The 25,061-nt window shown below is 37.0% G+C and overlaps 1 protein-coding gene and 1 pseudogene across 2 annotated transcripts in view; one reads left to right on the top strand and one right to left on the bottom strand.

The window, feature by feature from the left end:
• The window catches only part of MRPS9 (mitochondrial ribosomal protein S9), a 48,085-nt gene extending 27,364 nt beyond the window's left edge, over window positions 1-20,721 (bottom strand). The window contains exon 1 of one of the 2 annotated variants that reach the window (XM_037054975.1): window positions 20,542-20,721. In XM_037054975.1, the coding sequence (XP_036910870.1) occupies window positions 20,542-20,586 (45 nt within the window). In that variant the 5' untranslated portion in view covers window positions 20,587-20,721. The remainder of the gene's footprint in view (window positions 1-20,541) is intronic. The other variant, XM_037054974.1, reaches the window with a different exon arrangement.
• Window positions 20,722-22,052: 1,331 nt separating this feature from the next.
• Window positions 22,053-25,061, top strand: part of LOC118992924 (leucine carboxyl methyltransferase 1-like) — a 42,689-nt pseudogene continuing 39,680 nt past the window's right edge.

Below are 25,061 nucleotides of genomic sequence, written 5' to 3'. Positions count from 1 at the left end.
GTGTCTCCGGGTCAAACTTTGTTCTCATTCAAGCTTTGGCCAATAAATCTGAAATTAAAAAACTTAAATATCAGAATGTTAATTTTGTGAACTTTTTATTTCAAAAACCAGGGACACCTCTCCCTTCTACTCTGGAGAAAAGGTGGACTTTTTAGTAAGTGATGTGAGTTAACTACCATGGCAAAAAGACAAAACTGGACCTAAACCTTATACCATACACTAGAATAAACTCTACGCAAGTCAGAGAACTAAACATAGAAAAGGGAAACAAAATAAAACAAGTACTTGAAGACAACATGGTGAATTCCTTTATAATGTAGATATGCAAAGTCTTTCTTAACCACAAATCAAAATTCAGAAGCAAAAAAAAGTGGAGTGGCTCAGTGGATTGAGTTCTGGCCTGTGAACCAAAGCGTCGCCAGTTCGATTCTCAGCCAGGCACATACCTGGGCTGTAGGCCAGGTCCTTAATAAGGTGCATGTGAGCATCAATGTTTCTCTCCCACTCTTTCTCCCTCCCCTCTCTCTATACATACAAACATACATACATAAAACATTTTTTAAAAAGTCAACCAATTAAACTACATTAAAATGAAAAAATATGGCTCAAATGCATTTATAACAAGAAAAGTACAAATGAAAACCATTGAGATACCACTATTCATCCAACAGAACTAGCAAAAATTCAAAAGCTTGACAGCACACTGTTGGAGTAGTTAAGAGACAACGGTAGTGCCATGCTGGTGGGCGTGTCAAACGGCACCACCCTAAGGTTGAAAGTTTGACACTATCTAACAAAACTACGTGTTTCCCCCAGCAATCCCACTTCTGTGAGCTTACTCTGAAGACACACCCCCTCAAAAACACAGAACAACACAAGCACAGGTTATTTACTGATTCATAAGAGCAAAATATTAGAAACAACCAAATCCCCATACACAAGAGTTTGGTTGAATAAACTATGGTATACTTATGTGATCAAGTATTTTATACCCATAAAAAAATTTCAGAAGGGCAAGATACAAAAGACATTTACTTAGAATGAGACCACTGGTGTGAGAAAGAGAGAATAAAATAGAAAATGATAAACATCATTACTGACTGAGGGGGGGGTGGGAGCAGGGTGAGGGCACAGGGATGACAGGAAGACTTCTCTGAGTATACTTTTTCATATGCTTGAACTTTGAAGCATGTCAGTGTTTTATATACTAAAGACTAAAATTTTCAACAGAAACTCTAAAACTTAATACAAAGAGAAACAAATAAACCTAACTTCTAACAACAAAAAAACCTTCAAATAAATCTTCAGCTTTCCTTGGTGGGCCTATTGTTAGTAGTATTATTAATATTATAATTCTGAAACATTCTGTTTACATTGAAGCATAAAGAAAAAAAGTAAATATATTAATTTTATAATTACCAAAATTTTATTGTAGAAGAGATACAAATATAGTGAAGTAAAGTTTGAATTAGACAAATCAGTATAAATGCATGATCCTCAAACATTGTATACTTTATCATTTCTGTAATACTTTAAAAATATTGTTTTTTAAGTTCTGTCCCCTGAATGAGCAGAGAAGCAATGGAACTCCCAGAGAAAAGGGTGATTCAACCATCTAAATCTTGGTTTCTAATAGTTTCCTATTATAAGGAACAGAGTACCTTGGAGAAATGACTGGTTCTAGAAGTAAGCAAAGAAAGTAAAAAAAAAAAAAAAAGAGCCTGAGACATGGCATCTATCTTCCTAAGCCAGAAAAAACAAGCACATCCTCAAAAGGTCACAGAGGTTGACTTCAAGGGTCTCCCACTGGCCAAAGTTGGGATAATTTGAACATAAAAGAAAAATGATGTTTTATGACATTTAATATGTGAGTATGTATATGTTAAACAGTGTGCACAGATACCCTCTGAATGGTGTGGGGGGGGGGGAGGGAGGAAAGCCTCTTTATATAAAACAATACCAGTTAATAAAAGTAGAAAGAATGTTGGAAATAGAAAATCATTGTTTTACAACTTCCAAGGCAATCATTAATTTCTGGCAAGGATCATCAATGAATGCTAAAGTCATTTGATGAAAAGTTAATGGGGAATAAAATATTCACATGGACTCAAACTATCCTACAGATTACTAGTTACAGAAGAAAAAAGCTCCTTTCACAATAAAGAGGTCTCGTGGTCACCACCTGCACCAAGGGATCAGGCCTACTGTACAGTCCATACTGGGACAAAGTAACTGTTCTTACTGGTGTGGGGCAATGAGAAGGCTACAGTATCTTGTAAGGAGTATCATTTATACATTCAAAATCTGATCATGAGGAAGCAATTAGAGTGCAAGAATGCCAGACAACTGCACAAAGCACGTGGTCTGAATTCTACAAAAGCCCAAGCTAGCTATAAAGAAATTTTGGGAAAAACTGTGAAAATCTACATATAGACTATATATGGCATTACAGAATTATAAATGCATTAGATGTGATAGTGGTACTGTAGGTGACAGTAATATAAAGGGTTTTTATGCATTTAGTGTTTAAATGAATGCTGATGTATTTAGGAGTTAAGTGTTAAGATATCCGCATTTTGAATGATTACTCACAAAACTTTATTATATACATACAATTTTATATTATATATCCATGGTAGGCAACCATTATATTCATGTATAATGTACACCCTTATTTTTCCCTCAAAAATTCAGGGAAAGTGCACATTATACACGGCAAAATATGGTAAGTTCAACTCTTCAACTTGGAATGAGATCCAGGAGAAAAATCCAAACGACTTTTAAATCAGTGTCAAACCATCAGTGGCATCGCTTTCAAATATGAAAATGACTCCCACCTTAAGTGACCACCCGACAGTATGCTAGAAGGAAATAAACATGTGAAGAATTCTATCCCATGGTTAGATTTCTAATGAAAATGAAGACTTAGAAAAGTCACAAAGAAGTTAACTGGTAGAACCTGAAAATAAGCCATAAATTCTAAAAGACGGTATTACAGGCAACGTGTGTCCCCCCTCCCAAATGAAAACAATTCAACAAAGAATTTGTTAGAAGTACTCTGAAATTCCACTGCAAGGATCAAGAAATGTGCCTTTGCCTTAAAAAAAAAACAAAAAACAAAAAACAAAACCCTCGGCTAAAAGTAAATTTACACATATTTACTAATTTATATTTCCTTGCTGTATTAGGTTGTAATAATAATACAGTAACTCTACTATTTTACTTTACACCACACTATATCAGTAATTAGTAATGAAGTATATATAATCTACTATGTATGGTATATCATACCAACTACATTATATTACATTTGTACCTAACTATATTACATTCTGTATCAAGTACTATGGAGAAGATCCACAGAGCAAAAGATACCATGTCAGATAAAAAGCAAAATCACAAGCTCAGTAAAAACAATTAAAAACAAAAGATCTAAGAAAAAGAAACAAGAGACAGAACAGTAAACAATATAAACCAGTTCTTTTTCAACAAAATAAAACATACAAAATAGAAAAGATGCATCCCCAGCACGCTGTAGTGTGTACGGAGCAGCACTAACACGACCTACACTATTCTTTCTGTTTATCTCCTATGGGCATTCTAAACAACAAATTCTGAAGCAAAAAAAGGAGTATCTGGATTTTATGGAAAAAATAGTAATTTTGTTGCTTTCTGTATGTTCTTAACTCCCAGTAACACACATAGCTGTTAAAACTTCAGTCAGTGACTACTCTTTTGAAATAAATAGTAAATATTTCTTAGAATAAGAAAATTTTGAGTGTTGGGATTAAGTTGAGGAGCCTATAGACAGACTTTGGGCAGAGCATTCCATGCTATAAACGCTCACTTTCACCACATCTCACAATTCTGAAGCAAGGGAGTGGTGAACAGAAAAACTGGATGAACATGTAAACAACATCTTTACTGTGTCTTATATCCATCAAAACATTTTTCAAGTGCCATCAATATTAAATACTTGAATTTACGTGAAATTCAACCTGGCAAAGTTCTTTAATGTTTTCAACTAATCTCACATTTGAAAAAAAGCATTACATACATGGCTTCAGTTCAAGGCTGGTTGTCACAAAAAGAAAAAACCTTGTTTCTTTTGGAAAATAAAACGGTTGAAGTATAGATAGATCCCAATTTTTGATGGTTTAACTTAAATTTTGACTTTACGATGGTGCAAAAACAACCATACTTTGAATTTTGATCTTTTCCCAGGCTAGCAGTATGTGGAACCAAACTCTCTCCTAATGCTGGACAGTGGCAGCGCCCACAGCTCCCAGTCAGTCGCATAAACATGAGGGAAAAGGACCAACACACTCTACACAGTGCGTTCCTTTTGTGAGATGATTTTGCCCAACTGAAGGCTAAGGTAAGTGTTCTGAGCACCTTTATGGTTGGCTAGCTGAAGGCTAGGTAAGCTATGATGTTTGGTAGGGTAGGTGTGGTAAATGCCTTTTTTAAAAAACATACTATTTCTGACTTATGATATCTACAACTTAATAACAGGATTATTAAAATGTAATATTATCATAAGTCAAGAAGCATCTGTATACATTTAAGGATTAGTATAGATAGAATCCTACTTACTTATCCGCTATACATTTAAGAATAAGTACAGCTGGATATTTATTAGACTATGGCAAAACTTATTTGAATTTAAAACAAAAAATACTGACACAAATAAAGAATGCAAATTTTAAAAAATCAGTCCAAAATGAGTCACGGAGTAAAGATGCTCAATTATAAACAAGTTTCTTACTTTTTTAGATTTTAACTAGAATACTGGCATTGAAGAGTTGCCTGAAATGAGGGCAAAGTACTTTTGACTATATTCTTAGGTTTATGTCAAGTATAAAAAGATTGCAGACTCAACTCAGGAGAAGCACTGGGTCACGAATGCAATCTCAATTAATTAGCTATCCCAGCTGGGCAGTGGGTTTGCAGCTGTTAACTTGATCAATGACTTACCTAAATGTCATCTCTACTGATTCGCTTATAAATTACCAGCAAGTGAGACTAATGTACAGGTGCTAATTTATTTAAACTGTTCTCTACATTTCTACATAGCTTTATAAACTGCATCTGGCACCTAATGTTAGCTGTCAGTTGTACTTAGACATGCCTGTCCTAACGACTCTGTTCATTAGAAGTGAGCACAAATTATGAAATATTGTGAAAAATGATACATCAAATGGAATAGGCACAGCAAATCAATTAGAGAAACTTCATACAGCATATCCACACTTAGGAGAATAAAACATTCTGGTTTCAGAATGAGGTCTATAATACCAATTAAAAAGTAATTGGTAGACTTCAGCAGTGTTATATATCAATTTGCTGGCTTTTTTCCTGAAATTCTATAGTAATGAAGAACTTAACTTTTAATTCCCAAATAAAGACATTAGTAAATGCAAGTGTAATTCTCTATTCATATTTAATACGATGTTTCAAAAATTTTATAACTGATACTGCTTAATTCAAAGAGGAAAAATGCAAATTATCAGTGATCCTCAACTTTTTTGTGCTTACAGCATGAGTTTGAGAAAAATAGTTTTTGATGGTACATGCGAAATGATAAAAAACCTCAACAATACTAAACACACTGGCAGTAACTGTAACCCAGTGTCCACTTCAGCATAACAGTAAGTTATCATGTCTATTAAGTTATATGGGCACTGACTGTACTATTCACCTGCCAGCCATTAGCCTTGGGTCACTACTTGAGGACAATTGTTTTCTGCCCTGCCACTGCTACAGACTATGGGGCCTATTTCTTTATAGTTTCCACACATAAGGTCTTCTTTTGATCAATGTGTAACTGCTTTATATTGAATTACAAAACCCACTCAGCTCAATACTCAGTTGACAGGTTCCTCCTCACTGCAACATGTATTGTTATAGTCAAAAATACTTCTTATATGTACACCAATCACCATTTGGCTATCACCAGTGAAAGATTTATGGCATAGGAATTGAGAACCACAGCATTAAGACCTATTTTCAAAATTCTTAGCATGCATTTTAAGTACTTCGAGCAAGATACCTATATACCACTGATTGTTAGAGGGACCCGTTTTTCCTTTTAGTACATATTCTAAAGGTAATCAGTAGCACTACAGCAGTTCAGTAGGAAAGAGCAATAAGTGATTTCTTTCTTTTAGGTATACTTAAAAAATCAGGCAAAAATTAAAACGTTTTGAAATGTAGAAAATGTATACCTGTCAATGACTGATTTCTTTGTAATTAACTTGGTATTTTACCAACTAAAAATAAATTTTCATATACATTTAATAGCAAGATTGAGCATTAAATACAGCAAAGTAATTTTGCAAAAAAAAAATTCTAGCAGATAGTCTGTGCTTTAAGAATTAAAAGGTTTCTAAATAATTTAACTTTAAAGTGTCAACAGTTACAAGCAGAATTTTTATTCATAAAATTTGATCTGATTTTATTTAAAAATTTACCAACCCACATCTGAACACTTTTTAAAGCTTTATTAAATTAAGAAAACACTAGCATATAAGATTAGCTAAGTATAATTCCCAGACAAAAACTACATACGCTACACTCAGTGAGGCCAGAGACCAGATTTCTATTCAAGCTCAACCCTGAATAAAGTTGTAAACATAGAAAACAACAAAAAAGGACTATGAAGAGCAAAAATAGCTGCCATATTGATAAATTTACGATTTTACTTTGTAGGAAGGGCACACAGGTGCTCATACTGAGTCCAATGGCACTTCATTTTAATTCACATGCCTAGTAAGTGTAGTTACATTGGAAGGTGGGAAGTCATGAAAGAGAGGCCAGGGGCAGACATGTGCACAGACATTGTGACAGGAAAGGAGATGGCAGGAAACAGAATAAAGCACAGCCAGGCCATTCAATACAAGGACAAACATTCACTAGGAGCCACAGCTGGGAATCACAGTTTTACAGCCATAATAAAAAGGAAAATGCTGAGGCATTGTAATGTTAAGTTATACTCATATTCTACTGTGCAAGGTTGGGGAAACTACAACTTACTTTAGAAAACATTACCCCTAAAAATAATCTTTGAAAGTGTAGAAAAACATACTTTGGGTACAGAAAGACCTTGTATAGCCCTGGTTTCTTCAACAATAAAAACTATCCCATAAGGTTTTTATAAACATTAACTGTAGTCATGTGTACCAGGTTCCCCGAGAGCATCTTGCACACATATATAAAAGAGGTGTTCAATAAGTGGTGGTATTTTTCATTACAAATAATTGAAAATAGGCTTTCTTATCTGGAAAATTCTATTTTATGGAGTATCTAATTTCCTGATCATATTAAATAAAATTACTGTAGCTCATTTAATTTATATACTAAAAAACACATTATAAAAAGAATTACAACTTCTAAATATAAAACAACAATCATACTGTTCTTCCACAGATTATCTGGAAGATTAAAAGATCTTCTTGATTTTGGATGTCAAATGATTTTTTTGGTCTTTAGAAATAATTAAGCATTTTGTCAGTATGGAAATGCTAGATAAGACCCATCAGCCAAGTCTCTTTCAAATTATACACACAGCTGAAACTCTTACAAAAATAATATTTTCAAAAACAAATGAAAACAAGAACCATAATGGGTGAGTTATTTTAACGCCTTGATAATGGTTATCACTGTCCTCTTTGTTTTTATATCTACTCAGATGCCAAAGGGAGCCCACTAAATTTAATAAAAATGCCAAAAGAGTTTATTGATATGTGAAACAGTGAAGCAGATCAATCATTTGCAGGGAAGTCTAGCACCACAGAATTCCATCACTGGTGTCAGGCAAATGGCTAACACTCCCTCCCACACAGGCTTTTAGAGGGTGAGACAAAACACCAACCTACTATACAACGCAACCTCCAGTTTAAATCACTCAGTGATAAATCACTGTATTTCAACAGTATTTCAGATTATTCTCCCCAACACAAAGTCTCAGTGGCATGAAATATTTGTGTGACAAAGGCAATTAGAAAACTAGTAAGTGATTCAAGTAAGTAGATTTATTATAATTAATTGTATGAGAATAACACAGTGCATTAAACTCCTGTTCTTTAGTTACAGTCTTAGGTAGGCAAGCAGCTGTTACTACTTTAGAGACAAGAAAATCAAGTGACAGTGCCGTGACTTGCTCAACTTGCTCAACATTAAAATGTTAGTGACACTGCAAAATTTCTTATCCCAAGTTCTGCATCTTCCTATGTCACTTCAACTATAATGCATTTATTTTTACCAAAAAGATCCATTTAACAACCAAATTCTAAATGCTCTGCATCTATATTCCTCACAACACAAGAAATTCAGCTTCATCTTAGAAGATTCCACATACTTTAATCAAGCAATTGGAGACTTTAAAATACTAATTGATGATTTCATTACTTTTTTTCTGTTAAGTCTAAGAAAGACTTTTTATTATATTCAATTAGTACAATGACACGAAATAACATCACCTTACTTCCACCATACATACATAGTTATAACAGTACAGAAAAACACTCTGACTGGTGTGGCTCAGTTGGCTGGGCGTAGACATGCAAGGTGAAAGGTCACCAGTTTCCCAGTCAGGATGCGTGTCTGGGTTGCGGTACATGCAAGAGGCAACCTACTGATGTTTCTCTCACACATCGATAGTTCTCTTTCTCCCTCCCTTCCCCTCTCTCTAAAAATAAATAAATAAAATCTTTAAAAAGAAAGTACAGAAAAGCTGTCACTCCTTACATTTACTTAGTGATGTCAATTTAAACATATCTTGTCTAGAACACAATTCTATATTTTAAAAACCAAAACTACACATAGTATTTCTGATTAAATGATAGGAGCCTTTAAGACTTCACTAAATAATATAAAAAGGATACTCGAGATGGAGACACCAATGTGTATCTGTTGTAAACACCTTAAAAACTTTAAAGGTATTTTAACATATGCAAATAAATATTTTAAATCTTATAAATCTTTACTTAAACACATTCCAAGATGGTTTTGGCTATTATTATTTTAGCAATTGGTTAATAAGCAGTATAAATGGACAGTTTCGAATACATAAAATATAAATAGTTTAATCTAAACCCAATGGCACCTTATTTACTTATGTAAAAATTATACAGTAAGTCTAGACTTTTAACTATATAGGTAACTGCATGAAATTATAGGTCATGTCTATTCTGTAGAAATTAAATTCTTGTGAAAATAAACTTTAATATCCCAAACTAATACTTTGATAAAACATACGAGCAATGAACTAAACATTTCAAATAACATAATTCGTTTTTAATACTTATGTTGTGAAAATACTTATCCCCTCAGATAGAATTATAAAACTGCTGACTGATTCTATTTCTCTCTGTGAGCTGAATATGCAGCATGTACTGGTACATTCCAGAAGGCTGTAAAGAAATCCTCAAAGGTCCTGTAAGGGTAAACTCAGCTGGATAGTGGGCTCTTTTTACTGAGAACTCGGGAACACACAGGTCACAGGAGAGAGGGAAGGTCCATTTTTAAAAGCAAATGGTAATAAAAATAAATATTCCCCTTGTACCATGCCAGACCCAGATGGTTTCACTGATGGACTCAACAAAACATTTAAAGAATAATTAATACCAATTCTTTACAAATTCTCTCAAAAATAAAGAGGAGAGAACATCTCCCAACTTATTGTATGAGGCCACTATTATCCTGAGGTGACAAAGACATTATAAGAAAATTGTAGATGACAATTAATTGGAAGCAAAAATCCTTAGCCAAATGCTGGCAAGTCTACTCCAGAAACACATAAAAAAGGATTATCCATACTGACTCTAGAAACACAAAGTTAGTTTAACACCCAAGTCAATTAATGTAAAAAAATAAACAAATAATTTGCATCCTTTAAAGCAGTGATTTTCAACCTTTTTCATCTCACAGAACACATAAATTACTAAAATTCCACAGCACATCAAACATTATATTTTTGCCAATCAGACAAAAGAAAAGTATAATTTAAAGGTAACTTTGACTAATTCACACCTGATGGTTATTGTTGTGTTAGCTGTTGTCATTTTTTATATTTGACAATCTAAGGGAAAAGAGGTCAGTACCCCTAACTAAATCGGTATCACCTGCTTTAAAAACTCTGTGCCATGGTAAATCAGTTGAAAATCACTATTTTAAAGTATTAAGTTTGACACAAAATAAAATCTGATTCTTGTGAATCTTAATTGACATCCTATATTTGTGTTAGCTCAAGGTCCTATTAAAAGTTTAACTATTAATAGTAATGTTTCAATGAACAATGTTTAAAAGCTTTATTTATTATTTTATTTTTAGAGAGAGGGGACGGGAAGGAGAAAGAGAGGAAGAGAAATGCTGATGTGAGAGAGAAAGATCAATCAGTTGCCTCTCAGAGAGCCCCAATTGGGAACTGAACCCCAAGACCAGGCGAATGTCCTGAGTGGAAATAGAACCAGTGATCTTTTTGCATGCCTGGGTTGCGGGTTCAGTCCCTGGTCAGGGTGTGTATAAGAGGTAAACAATTGATATCTAGCTCTCACATCACCCTTTCTTTCTCTCTAAATAAAATCTGTAAAAAAGTAAAAAAAAAAAAAAAGAATTTAAAAATAAAGAAAACAATTCTACCAAAAAAAAATTTGAAAGAAATTAATGCTTTTAATTTAAGCATCAGAAAAATTATTTCTAAGGAATAAACTTTTAAAAACAACAAACTTAAACTCTCAAAACTATAAAATATCATTGAAAAGAAATTAAGGATCTAAATAAATAAAAAGACTTCCCAAGTTCACAGATCAGAGGACAAAATTAGGCTGGTGATACCCAAAATGGACCTGGAGATTCAATATAATCTCTATGAAAGTGCTAGCCAGCTCTTTGCAAAAACTGAGAAACTCATCCTAAAATTTGTAAGGAAATTCAAAGGGCACATAATAGCCAAAATGATCTTGAAACAGAAGAACAAAGTAGGAGTACTTCCCAATTTCAAAACTGATTATAAAACTATAATAATGAAGACAGTATAATACTGACATAAAAACATACAGGTCAATGAAATGTAATTGAGAGTCTAGAAATAAACCCTCAGATTTACAGCCGATTGATTTTCCGGTGCTGAAACAAGTCAATGGGGAAACTACTCTGTTTAACAAATGCTGGTAGGACAGCTAGGTATCCTCAAGTAAAAGAATGAAGCTGGAACCCTAACTTACACTACTATAAAAACTGCCCCAAAATGAATCAAAGACTTAGGAATCAAAAACTTAAGAAAGAACTAAAAATTATAAAATTCTCTAAAGAAAACGTAAGTGTAAGTCTTCATTACCTTGGATTAGCAATGGTTTCTTAGGTACATATGCAAAACATGAAGTGAAAACATGACCACACAAACACTTTTACAAATGTTTATACCAGCATAATTCATGACAGCCACATAGAAACAATCTAAATGCCCATCAACTAATGAATGGATTAAAAAGAAATGTTGTATAACTATACAATGGAAAATTATTTGCCAAAAAAAGGAATGAACTGACACAGGTTAACACATGGATAAATCTTAAAAACAATATGCTAAGCAAAAGAAGCCACTCACAAAAGATCACGTCTTATATGACGCTGCTTATATAAAATGTCCAGAGGAGGCAAATCTATACAGACAAAAAATACAAAGTAGTTGTCTAGAGCTTGGGGGGCTGAAGAAGTTTCACAGTGGCTGCTAAAAGGTAGAGGGGTGATGAAAATGGTCTACAATTAGATTGACGGAATGGCTGTGAAACTCTGTGGACAGATAAAAACCAGTGAAGTATACTCTTTAGATAGTATGTGAAGGTATGTTTCAATGCAGCCTCCCAAAACAAAACAAAAAAGTAAACAACTTTAGGGGACTTCTGGCTAAGATGGAGACATAGGTAGACATATTGAGCCTCCTCGCACAACAAAAACAAGTACAATAACAAATTTAAAAAGAAAAAAGAATAACCAGAACTGCCAGAAAATCAAACTGCATGGAAGTCCCACAACCAAGGAGTTAAAGAAGAAACATTCATCCAGACTGGTAGGAGAGGATATGAACAGCTGGGGTGGAGAGGACTCAAGACAAAGCAGCAGCTGGAGGACTGGGTGGTCCCACATTTGCATGCAGGTAAAACCAGGAAGAATAACTGGGGAGTGAGACAGACCACGCAACCCAGGGTTCCAGCGTGGAAAAATAAAGTGTCAAAACTTCTGACCGAATAAACTGTGGAGGCTGAGGTAGAGGGATAAACTTACAGCTTCTCAGAATATGTTGGAGACCCACAGGGTCCTAGAACGTACACAAACCCATCACCTGGGGAATCAGCAAAAGGGCCCAATTTGCTTGTCAGTAGTAGAGGAAGTGACTGAAAGCTGGTTGGGAGCTGAACAAGGGTCATTGTTCCCTCTTGGACCTCTCCCCCACATACCGTGCCACAACATAGTTACAAGGGTTGCCTTGCCCTGGCGAATACCTAAGGCTCTGCCCTTTACTATGTAACAGGTATGCCAAGACAAAAAATGGCCCAAATGAAATGACCAATTAAAGCTCCAGAAAAAATACAACTAAGCGATCAAGAGATAGCCAATCTATCAGATGCAGAGTTGAAAGCACTGGTAATCAGGATACTCACAGAAATGGTTGACTATGGTCACAAAATAGAGGAAAAAAAAAGTGAAGGCTATGAAAAGGAAAATGTACAGGAAACCAACACTGAGAGGAAGGAAACTGGGACTCAGATCAATCAATGGTTTGAAGCAGAAGGAATAAATAAACATTCAGCCAGAACAGAATGAAGCAGCAAAAATTCAAAAAATGAAGAGGCTTAGGAATCTCAGAGAAAACCTGGTATGTTCCAACATCTGAATCACAGGGGTACCAGAAAAAAGAAGAGGAAGAGCAACAAATTGAAAACTAATTTGAAAACATAATGAAAGAGAACTTCCCTAATCTGGCAAAGGAAATAGACATCCAGGAATCTCAGAGAACCAAAGAGGATAGAGACAAAGAAACACACATTAACGCACATGACAATTTCATTACACAAGACTAAAGATAAAATGGGATTCTTAAAAGCAGCAAGAGAAAAGAAGACTGTTACCTATAAAAGAGATCCCATCAGACTATCAGCTGATTTCTCAAAGAAACCAAACAGGCAAGAAGGGGCTGGAAAGAAGTATTCCAAGTCATGAGACAAGGACCTACATTCAAGATTGCTCTATCCAGCAAAGCTATCATTTAGAATGGAAGGGCAGATAAAGTGGTTCCCAGATAAGGTCAAGTTAAGGAGTTCACCATCACCAAGCCCTTATTATATGAAATGTTAAAGGGACTTATCTAAGAAAAAGAAGATAAAAAATATGAACAGTAAAATGACAGCAAACTCACATCTATCAACAACTGATCCTAAAAAAAACAAAAACTAAAACTAAGCAAACAACTGGAAGAGGAACAGAATCAAAGAAATAGAGGATCACAAGGAAGGTTATCAGCAGGGAGGGAGAGTGAGAAGATGGGAGAAAAGGTATAGGAAATAAGTAGAATAAATGGTAGGAAGAAAATAGACAGGAGGAGATTAAGAATAGTGTAGGAAATGGAGAAGCCAAAGAACTTATATATACAACCCATGGGCATGAACTAAGAGGAGGTGATGCAGGTGGGTGGTGGGTGGTGGGCTGAGGGGAATTAAGGGGAAAAAAAAGGACAACTGTAATAGCATAATCAATAAAAATAATTTTTAAAAAGTAAACAGCAAAATAAATTGTCTTAGACTTAGAGGCACACAGATACAGATTCTATTTCTCTCTGAAAAATAGTGTAAGTACCCCACCAAGATGCTTATTATACCTGTATTTTTAAAAGGATACATATTAATAAATATTTTTTAAAAAATATACTTTATTGATTATGCCATTACAGTTGTCCTATTCCCCCCCTTTACTCCCCTCCACCCTGCACACGCCTCATCAGTCCTCCCTTTCATTTACATCCATGTGTCACAAGTTCTTTAGATTCTATATTTCCCATACTATTCTTGCCCTCCCCCCTATCTATTTTCTACCTACTGTCTATGCTACTTATTCTCTGCACCTTCTCCCTCCTTTTCCTCCTCCCACCCCCCTATTGCTAACCCTCCATGTGATCTCCATTTCTATGGTTCCACTCCTTATGCAGCTATCCACTTACTTTGCTTTTGTTTTAGGTGTGGTTAATAACTGTGATTTTGCCATCCTTTCACTGTTCATATTTTTATCTTCTTTTTCTTAGATAAGTCCCTTTACTATTTCATATAATAAGGACTTGGTGATGGTGAACTCCTTGAACTTGACCTTATCTGAGAAGCACTTTATCTGTCCTTCCATTCTAAATGAAAGCTTTGCTGGATAAAGCCATCTTGGCTGTAGGTCTTTGGATTTCATGACTTGGAATACTTCTTTCCAGCCCCTTCTTGCCTGCAAGGTCTCTTTGAGAAATCAGCTGACAGTCTGATGGGCACTCCTTTGTAGGTGACTGTCCCCTTATCTCTTGCTGCTTCTAGGATTCTCCCCTTCATTTTAATCTTGGCTAATGTAATGATGATATGCCTTGGTGTGTTCCTTCTTGGGTCCAACTTCTTTGGGACTCTCTGAGCTTCCTGGATGTCTATTTCCTTTGCCAGATTGGGGAAGTTCTCCTTTATTATTTGTTCAAATAAGTTTTCCACTCGTGGCTGTTCCTCTTCCCCTTCCCCTATAATTCGGATGTAGGAACGTTTAAAGATGTCCAGGAGGTTCCTAAGCCTCTCCTCATTTTTTTGAATTCTCATTTCTTCATTCCTTTCTGGTTGGATGTTTCGTTCTTCCTTCTGGTCCACTCTCTTGATTTGAGTCCCAGTTTCCTTTCCATTACTATTGGTTTCCTGTGCATTTCCCTTCATTTCAATTAGTTTAGCCTTCGTATGTTCCTCTAATTTGTGACTAAAATCGACCAGTTCTGTGAGCATCCTGATCACCAGTGTTTTGAACTGTGCATCTGTAAGGTTAGCTATCTCTTGGTCACTTAGATTTACTGGCTCTGGGGCTTTGAGCTGTTCTTAAGCCAAAATGTTTTGGTCTGTTCACACCCGTTATGTATGAGGGGCGTAGCCTTAGCTGCTCACCAGGGCGGGGCAACCCAGGTCACTGGGTTGTGACGCTGTATGTGGGGTGGGGTCAGAGAGGTGAAATGGCATTAGTTCTGCTCTCTCTCAGATTTCTGTCCCCTCTGCCACTTCCCAAAGGCAAAATGGGCCCTCTGGTGCTGGTTCCCAGGTATGTGGGCTTGTGTACCCTCCATGACCCTGTGGATCTCTCCAATGAACTCTCTGTGAGCCTGGGAGCTTCTCCTGGTACCTTGACCCCGAAAGTCTTTCCAATTTGTGCTTTCAGGCTCTAATTCCCATTGCTGAGGCCCTAGCCTGAGTGGCCTGTCTCACTCCTTTGTTTGGTTTATCTGCATACGAATCTGTGACCATGGTCAGCCAGCTGCCTTGCGCCCTCACTGGGTCCGCCCTTTGCCATCACATGCCTGGGATCCGCCAGCTGCCACTTGCGTTCTTTCCTGCCGACCCTGCTCCACCACTGACTCCGCCCCTCTAACCGGTCTGGCTGAATGGTTCGTTGTTGTTGGACTTCCGTACAGTTCAATTTCCTGTGTTTTGGCTGCGTTTTTGTAACTAAAACTTTGTTGTCTTTAAACTTGGTTGTGTGAGGAGGCACAGTGTTTCCACTTACGCCTCCAACTTGGCCGGAAGTCTAATACATATTCTTAAATGGGGAAGAAAATCTTATTTAGTTTTTGGTCCTTTTCTTCAATTCTTCTTCAAAATGTAATAATTTTTTGAGTAGCAAATACTAGTTACGTTTTATTTTCTTCAATTCTTATTGAAAATCACAATATTTTGAGTATATGGCTAAAAACTGTAATACATTCTGGGTATTATCAGATGTTTATATCTAAGAAATAAAACACATATGAAGAAAGAACACTAGGCTCAAAGTTTAAAGTTTTATAGCTTTTTTCTTTATCCACACTTACATCTTTAAACATGATGCTTATTCTTTCTGTCCTCAGTCCCCTCTTCTAAAAATGGAGTAATATTTACACAACCTTTCATAAAATCAATGTTATAAAAATACCGGTTTAACATCCCCAATACTGTCCAGATTATCATAAAATTAAAAAACAAGACAGAAGGTATGAGGTCCACAACTACAAATCACCTAGACCTACAAGGGCAATCCTTCTAGCTCAGTCACAAAATGCTGGTCGGGTGTGTTAAAGAGATACTGAAGTACCATTTATAAATAATTAGGAAAGGTACACAAAAACATGGGAAATAAAGTAAAATGCCTAAAACACAAAATGATTAAAGTAATGATATATTTAAAAATCATATAAAATGTTAAATCTATAAAGATGTTCTGCAGTTAAATATAAAATTCCATTGGATGTCACTGTTACTTTCTTAAAAATGAGAAAAAGCTTCAAAATTGTTAAATTGTTTTCTTTTGCTAATATGCAAAAGAACTAATATGCCTAGCAAAGAACTAATATTATTACTATTGGATTGGTCAAAAAATTTGTTTCTGTAAGATGGCTCTAGCAGCACTTAGTTATCTTTAACTTCATTTGAAACAATTTTGTTAAATTGTATTGTGACAGCTGTCGTATCAGTGTGCATTTAAAAAACCCATCAAAACCGGTTAATTTTTGTGTGGTCATTTTAATATTGAAGATGGAAGTATGCAACACTTTCAGCATATTATGCTTTATTATTTCAGGAAAGGTAAAAGGACAACTGAGACAAAAAACAGGTTTGTGCAGTGTATAGAGAAGGTGCTGTGACTTATCAAACATGTCAAAAGTGGTTTTCAAAGTTTTATCTTGGAGATTTCTTGCTGGATGGTACTCCATGGCTGGGCAGACCAGTTGAAGTTTATAGTGATCAAACCGAAATATTGAGATCAATGTTATACCACATAGGAGACAGCCAACATACTCAAAATATCCAGATCAATAAAGTTGTGGGTGAAAATGAAAAATGTGTGTATTTCATTTTACAGAAAAAATTAAACAGGCTCTTTGGCCAACCCGATACTTTTACTGGGATTATAATTCAAAAGAGGTACAGAAATAGCATTCTAACTTATTTTTTGAAATTAATAATTTTTAATATATTTTATTGCTTATGCTATTACAGTTGTCCCATTTCCCCTTTCACTCCCCTCCCACCCTCAATCCCCACATTTAGTTCATGTCCATGTATCATACTTATAAGTTCTTTGGCTTCTACATTTCCCATACTGTTCTTACCGCCTCCCCATCTATGTTACTTATTTTCTGTACCTTTTCCTCCCCTCTTCCCCTCCCACGTTGATAACCCTCCATGTGATCTCCATTTCTGTGGTCCTGTCCCTGTTCTACACATTTGCTTAGTTTGTTTTTTTTGCTTTTGTTTTAGGTCTGGTTAATAATTGTGAGTTTGCTGTCATTTTACTGTTCATATGTTTTATCTCCTTTCTCATTGATAAATCCCTTTAACATTTCATACGATAAGGGCTTGGTGATGAATTCCTCTAACTTGACCTTATCTGAGAAGCACTTTATCTGTCCTTCCATTCTAAAGGAAAGCCTTTGCTGGATAGAGCAATCTTGGATATAGGTCCTTGCATTTCATGACTTGAATGAATACTTCTTTCCAGTTCCTTCTTGCCTGCAAGGTCTCTTTTGAGAAATTAGTTGACACTATTATGGGTACTCCATAGGTAACTCTCTCCATTTGTCTTGCTGTTTCTAGGATTCTCTCCTTAATTTTAATCTTGGGTAATGTAATTATGATGTGCCTTGCTGTGTTCCTCCTTGGGTCCAACTTCTTTGGGACTCTCTGAGCTTCCTGGACTTCCTGGAAGTCTATTTCCTTTACCAGACTGGGGAAGCTTTCCTCCATCATTTGTTTAAATTAGTGTTCCACTTGTTTATCTTCCTATTTTCCATCTGGTACCCCTATAATTCGGATATTAGAATGTTTAAAGATGTCCTGGAGGTTCCTAAGCCTCTCATATTTTTGAATTCTTGTTTCTCTATTCTGTGCTGGTTGAATGTTTCTTTCTTCCTTCTGGTCCACTCCCTTGATTTGAGTCCCAGTTTCCTTCCCATCACTATTGGTTCCTTGTACATTTTCCTTCATTTCACTTAGTGTCGCTTTCTTTTTTTTTCATCTAATTTGCAACCAAATTCAACCAATTCTGTAAGCATCCTGATTACCAATATTTTGAACTGTGCATCTGATAGGTTGGCTATCTCCTCTTTGCTCAGCTGTATTTTTTCCTGGAGTTTTCATCTACTCTTTCATTTCTGCCATTTTTTTGGTCTTGATGTGCCTGTTATGTAGTGAGGAGCAGAGCCTTAGGTATTCATTGGGGCAGGGTAACCCACGTTGCTGGGTTGTGAGGCTATATGTGGGGTAGGGGTCCGAGATAGAACTATGGTGCTTGCTCTGCTCTCTGCCAGATTTCAGTTGCTTCCCCTACTTCTCACAAGCAAATTGGGCCATTCTGGTCCCGATTCCCATGTGGTTGGGTTTGTGTATGTTCTAGGACCCTGTGGGTCTCCTCCAATGAACTCTCCTATGAGGCTGGGAGTTTCTCCTGGCACCTTAACCCCCACAGGTATTTTCAATCAGTGGTTTGAAGCTTTATTTCCCCAACCTGGGACTCTGGATTGTGTGGTATGTCCCACTCCCCAGTTTTGCCTGGTTTACCTGCATGGGAATGTGGGACTGCTTTGTCCACCAGCTGCTTTGCATTCCATACCCTGTTCCACAATCCACTGCCTTGCTGCATCCAGCAGTAGCCACTGCCTTGCCGTGAGCCCTCTCTGCTCCAGCTATCCTTCGCTGCTCCTCCTACCAGTCTGGATGAATATTTCTTCTTTAGCTCCTTGGTTGTGGGACTTCCACACAGTTCAATTTTTCTGTCAGTTCTGGTTATTTTTTGTTTTTATTTTTTACCTATGCCTCCATCTTGGCTAGAAGTCAACATTCTAACCTATTCTTGAGGCAGGAGAGTAAGAACAAGCTAGGAAAATTCACTGGTGAGTAGAATGGGAAAACTGAGACACATGGCTGAAGAAACTGGCCGAGCAATTTACAGCCAGATACAGAAAAACATTTCCCTAGATATAACATCTAGGTCTCAGTTCTATTCGGATCCAGCCACAGAAAAGCAGTAAAAGAAGGTGGGTGATAGCAGGAGTAGTCTGGCTGCAACGTCTAATGTCCCCCCTGACCCAACATTGACCAATCAGTGAAGATCATGACCTCAAAGAGCACATCTGGAAACCTGATGAATTTTCTGCTAAAACCCTCCCCTGAGACCTCCACTAAGATTCCCACCGGTAAGAAAAAAAAATGCCTTAAGACAAAGGACTGGGCTTGCGCTCGCCCTTTGGGGGACAGTCTGTGCCACTCCCTTCCCTCTCTTATTCTGCCACAGGCACACATCTCCTAAATTCCAAGGGTCCCCAGGAGAACTGCAACCAGAGGAACGATGGGCAGTGGCACCTCGTCCTAGTCTAACCCTGTAAACTTGTCCCCAAGGCCCTCTTTTCTCTGACTTCCAGTGAGCTAAGGCAGCCCAGCCTGGGCTTTCCTGTTGTTTCTTCTATGCTAAGTCCTTCCTTGTTTACTCTCCCCAGCTTTAAGAAATACATCCTCATAGTCCCCTAGGCTAGTGTTGTGAAATCTTTCCCACACAAAGCCAAAAACCCACAAACTACCAGCTGCCCTTATGCAGACCCACTCTGGGACAGGTTTCCTGTCCATAATGTTCTTAAATCACTTAGAATATGCCCTCACTTTAAAAATGTAAATATATAGTTGATAAAAACTCTGGGGTTAGGTTTACTTATGGAATCTCCTATAAACTTGAGTATATTTCCATTACCATTTGTTTTATCATTTTTGTAAGAAAGCCAAATTTAAGTCTACACCACTGTATAAATATTTCCAAATTGTATATAAGCATTCACAGTGGCTTCTATGACCTTAAATCAAAGAAAATATCCATTTCAAGTAAAAATCTAAAACTCACTATACTTTATTATGCTTCAAATACAGAATAGCATCTGTCTTTGAAAGCACCATTTCAACTTGCAAAGTATAGTGGCATTTTCCTTATTTTGCCAGTTTCATTAAAGTTTACAAAGAAATAAAGGGCCCATGCTGGAGAACAGTGCTTTGGTATCTAAAACTCTGTCAGGGGTGTCCAACCTATAGCCCACGGGCCACCCGCAGCCCAGGATGGCTGTGAATGCAGCCCATCACAAAATCATAAATGTACTTAAAGCATTGTGAGGTTTTTTTTGTGATTACATGTCGCAATGTATTTAATGTGTAGCCGAAGACAACTCTTCTTCTTCCAGTGTGGCACAGAGATGCCAAAAGGCTGGACACCTTTGTAGCAATCACTTTTCAACAGAGGAGCTGTACTCACATCAATATCCTCTTGTGTAAAAGTTTCTGGATCTTCTCCCATCATGTTGGCTAAATGTCTCTTCCCTAGGTTGAACTCCTCAATCTGCTTTTTAATAAAATCCACTGTGTAGGTTTCACGTCTTAAGGCAGCCAATTTTTTCTTTGTTGTTACAACTGTAGTATGTCTTAGCCTTAATATCTAGCAGAAAACATAAAAGGAAAGAAAAGAAAAAAATTACATTAAGCAATTAATGATCTTGTAGACAACTGTCTCTAAAAGAAAACAGGATATTCAAACAGTTGTCCTTTTTATGGTACTCAGATGGAAGAAATCTGAAAACAAAGTAAAAGCCTGTTAAGAAAACTGTTAGAATTGTCCCCAACTCAAAAGCTTCCTTTTTAAAGCCTGTGCTTACAAAGTAGTTTAAACTACTAGCATTTTAACACATTAAAAACAAAAATATTTGTAAGAGATATGCCGCTTCCATATCTACTACGAACACCCATATTCCATATCCACTGGAACTTTCTTGCATGGTCCTTATTTTAAGCTGGCACAACGAAGAAACTGTTTCACTTAATATCGAGACAATTTCTTAGTATTAATTTGGTTCATTATACTATGTAGAAATAAGGGCTTTCAAATCCTTTTAAGTTATCAGTAATGATATCACATTTGCTGCTGTGGATCCTTTAATGCTGTGGCACTAGAAATATCCCTCCAACGCACTAATATTTCACCTGCAATAAAAGAAAAAAAAACAGAAAAATGTTTCTAAATGACCATTCAGTTGCATTCAGTAGCTGGAGAACACTAGAACAGATGTTTCTGGTCCTGGCTTTTCTCAAAATTTTAAATCTTGTGGTTCTCAACCTGATCCCTGCCTCAACAATTTTAAAACTCTTAAGCAATATTCAGACTTAGTAACTCATTCATTTCCCTTTCACAAACATAAATATCTCTCTCATACATACCACCATAGCACTTTCCCTCCCTCACGCATTCCCTACTCCTTTGACAATCAAGAGATTCAAATAACTCTATAGTAATTTGTCACCACAGTTACAATAGAAAATGAAAAAAATACAAGACAAATATTAAAATATCCAGTTAATAGCAAAAATTATGTTGTCAAACTCTTTTAAAATAGTGATAAAACAGTTTCTTGCTACTCTTCGATGAGTAAGAAAGGGCAATTTAAAATTCCATGAAACTTTATAGTTTACTGTCCCTCAGGAAAGTACACAGGAGTTTCTCTTTATACTGTGATTCAACAATTATCAGCGAGTAGATAACTGACCAGAACTGGCTTATGTACATAGTCAGCCTGCCTTTGCACAGACAGAGCCTGTTTTTACTCCTGCTACCTCTCCCCACAGCCAAGTGCCATTAATACCAATTCACCATCTCAATAGTTTTACCATCTTGTTTTCCAGGAATCCTTTTCTAGGCTTTTCTTTATATATTTTTTATGATTCCATATCTTCTTTGAACAATGGAGAAAGTTACTTCCCACATTCAAAGTGAAAATGCCAAAGGAATGCCCTAAGAAACACGGCAAAGGTATGAACTTGGAGAAGAAAAAAGCAGCAGTCATAGAGTACCGGTAATTCTCTTACATGTTCCATTGCCAAAACAATGATTACACTACTGGTTTTGTAAATAATATGACAAATGTTTCTTTACATAGCTAAAACAATCCATTCATAATACACGTAAATCTACTATGCCTTGCATTAATCATGAGCTACAGCTCCAACAAGGTGAAAATGAGTACTTCAGTGATCATGGCTCTATTCACTGAAGTAATGAATTCTAGAGAAAGCTACACCAGGGACAAAAGTGATGTGTTCAATTTTAGCATGATGAGTTTGAGATGCCTTACGGGCATCCCAGGAGAGGGGTGTAGGAGAGATCTGAGCTACAGATATGGTCTGTTAATCTCAGAGGACACGATATTGACACCATAAGAGGGGAAATGGTAGACTCAGTGTTAGAATGAGAAACATCTCTTCTATGCAAAGAAGCAAAACAGTTTGTGAGGAAGAGTAGGTGGAAGAGTAAGGTTACTTAGGTCTGTTGGCCAATATTTTGTGAAATAGGACATGAGATAATCTGCAGGGTAAAGAGAGACAGGTTTGATAGACTGCATACGTCACATCCAAAGAGTGGTTGTAAAGCGTAGACAAAATAAAGAAAAAAAATGTAAGTAGTTATTTATCTGGATGTGAGCAAAGAGAATAATACCAAAGAAATAGGAATCTATACCTACACACTGTTCACACTATTTTCTTTGTCAATTATCTTTTTGTTTCCTGTATATTTCCTGTTTCAGTGGTATGCTGAATGTACTGTTTAGTTCAGGAGAGTTCTATCTGAAGACAGACTATACCTCAGCATTACAAAGTCTTCCATTAACGTGCAATACTTGTTATCCAGAACTCATTCCTTTGGATAATAAAATTGCAACACTTTTAAACTCCCATTTGCATATCACTGCCAATTTTTTAAAATTTAAATTGAGTCATTTTAGGTTTTGTTCTTTTGATCCAATCTAAGTTTTTTAAAAAAATAAATACATGAGCCCTGGCTGGTGTAACTCAGTGGATTGAGCGCGAGCCTGCGAATAAAAAGATCGTGGTTCGATTCCGAGTCAGGGCACATGCCTGGATTGCAAGCCAGTTCCCAGCAGGGGATGTATGAGAGGCATACACTGATATTTCTCCCTCTCTCCTTCCCTTCCCCTCTAAAGATAAATAAAATCTTAAAAAAATAAATAAATACATGAAAATATCCCACATAAATGGGCTTTAATATATATACTCTTATTTTTAATTGTATTTATCTTTCTATATTTTAATGTTTCCTTCCTGTTTTCTTTTGCTATATGGTCTGTACTTTTAAAAATTTATCTTTTGAGAGAGGGGGGGACATGGCAACAGACTAGGATGGAGCGGATTCCAGCTCCAATACACATGGGAGAAAATCCTGGCAGATCTACTGAGGAACAGCGCAATCAACCAGCAGTTCCCCAGCATTTATGAAAAGAAGAGACCAGAGATTGTGACGAACGCTGAAGGACCAGACAGTAAGGAGACAGCTGCAGGTCAGTGGGGTCTCAGGGACCTGACCAAAGACAAGAGCAGTGGCAGCAGCGGCCAGCGCCCTCGGCCAGTGGCCTCGGTGCCGCCTCCACAGTCAGGGTCCAGAGGCCCAGGTCTGTGACCAGCGCCAGGTGGCATCTGCCATGGACTCTTCGGGACTCAGGACCCGGCACGCGGCAGACTCTTTGGGAGTCTTGGGTTTGCTGCAGGGTCCTTGGGAGAGAGCTGGGTCATCAACTCCCTCTCTCCCTGTCTAAGCAAGGCTGGGCAACACCAGACAGAGACCTGTCTGCTTGAGTTTACAGGGAGGTTAACAAGGACAAAGGGCCATATTCAACTGCTGACTCTGTGGTCGCCAGCCTGGGAGAACTGACAGGCGCATTGCTGTCACCCGTCTGGCTGGGGATTGGGGTGGGCTGAGAGGAAGGCTTTCTGGAGAAGATTTTTTTTTGGAAAATGGACTGAGGTGTTCTCCTGCCACAGCACCTTGGCTTGGTTCCCACCCAGCCTAGCAGAGATCCAAAGGAGGGGCGAAATCACTTGAGTTCCGCCACATAACTGGGAAGGACTGTGACAGATCCCGCTAGACCCACGCAGCATAGCTGGCGTGAACGTGCCTGCACTCCAGCCCACAGAGAGGACCCCCAGGGAAGGTGCTCTGAAAAGAACCCAGATCCCCTTCGCTGGGAGCCCTGGGAGAGGTTAGCTCTTGCAGGAGCACTCTCAGAAAGACCACAGCAATTGACCCGCAACCTGCTGCAACCAGAAAAACTGCTTTGGACAGTTTGAAACCAACAAGTGATTATTTTGGTGTGTTTTTTTCTCCCTTAGTAGTAACTTTTTTTTTAGTATTCTTGTATCTTTTTATTTTTATTTTTCAATACTTTTTCCCTCTCTTCTTTCCTGTTTTAGTCCTTCCTTTCTTTCCAAACTTATTGCCTTTTCCTCCCTTCTCCTGCTTAATTTTTGTTTGTTGCTTTGTTTTCTTTTACCCACAAGGTACACAAACTAGGAACCGTGAAAAGACCAGAGTGGGATCCAAACAGGGGGCATCCCAGCAGTAGAGAAAGAGAGACAAATTTCACTTTGCTATACCAGAGAAGCCACAAGGTGCTGCACATTTGTATAGTAATACAAATATCAGAATCTATTTGTTCTTTAAAATATCTGTTCTAGTTCTCTCCAGCTACTGAATGCAACTGAATGGTCGTTTGGAAACATTTTTCTGTTTTTTTTTTTTCTTTTATTGCAGGTGAAATATTAGTGCCTTGGAGGGATATTTCTAGTGCCACAGCATTAAAGGATCCACAGCAGCAAATGTGATATCATTACTGATAACTTAAAAGGATTTGAAAGCCCTTATTTCTACATAGTATAATGAACCAAATTAATACTAAGAAACTGTCTCGATATTGAGACAAAAAAAACCCCTTT

Source organism: Sturnira hondurensis, unplaced genomic scaffold (assembly GCF_014824575.4).
Source record: "Sturnira hondurensis isolate 20B ecotype Veracruz unplaced genomic scaffold, ASM1482457v3 Scaffold0008480, whole genome shotgun sequence".
In the NCBI taxonomy this organism is placed as follows: Eukaryota; Metazoa; Chordata; class Mammalia; order Chiroptera; family Phyllostomidae; genus Sturnira; species Sturnira hondurensis.
Note: the sequence above shows the minus strand (reverse complement) of the source record. Positions and strands in the feature narration are given on the sequence as shown.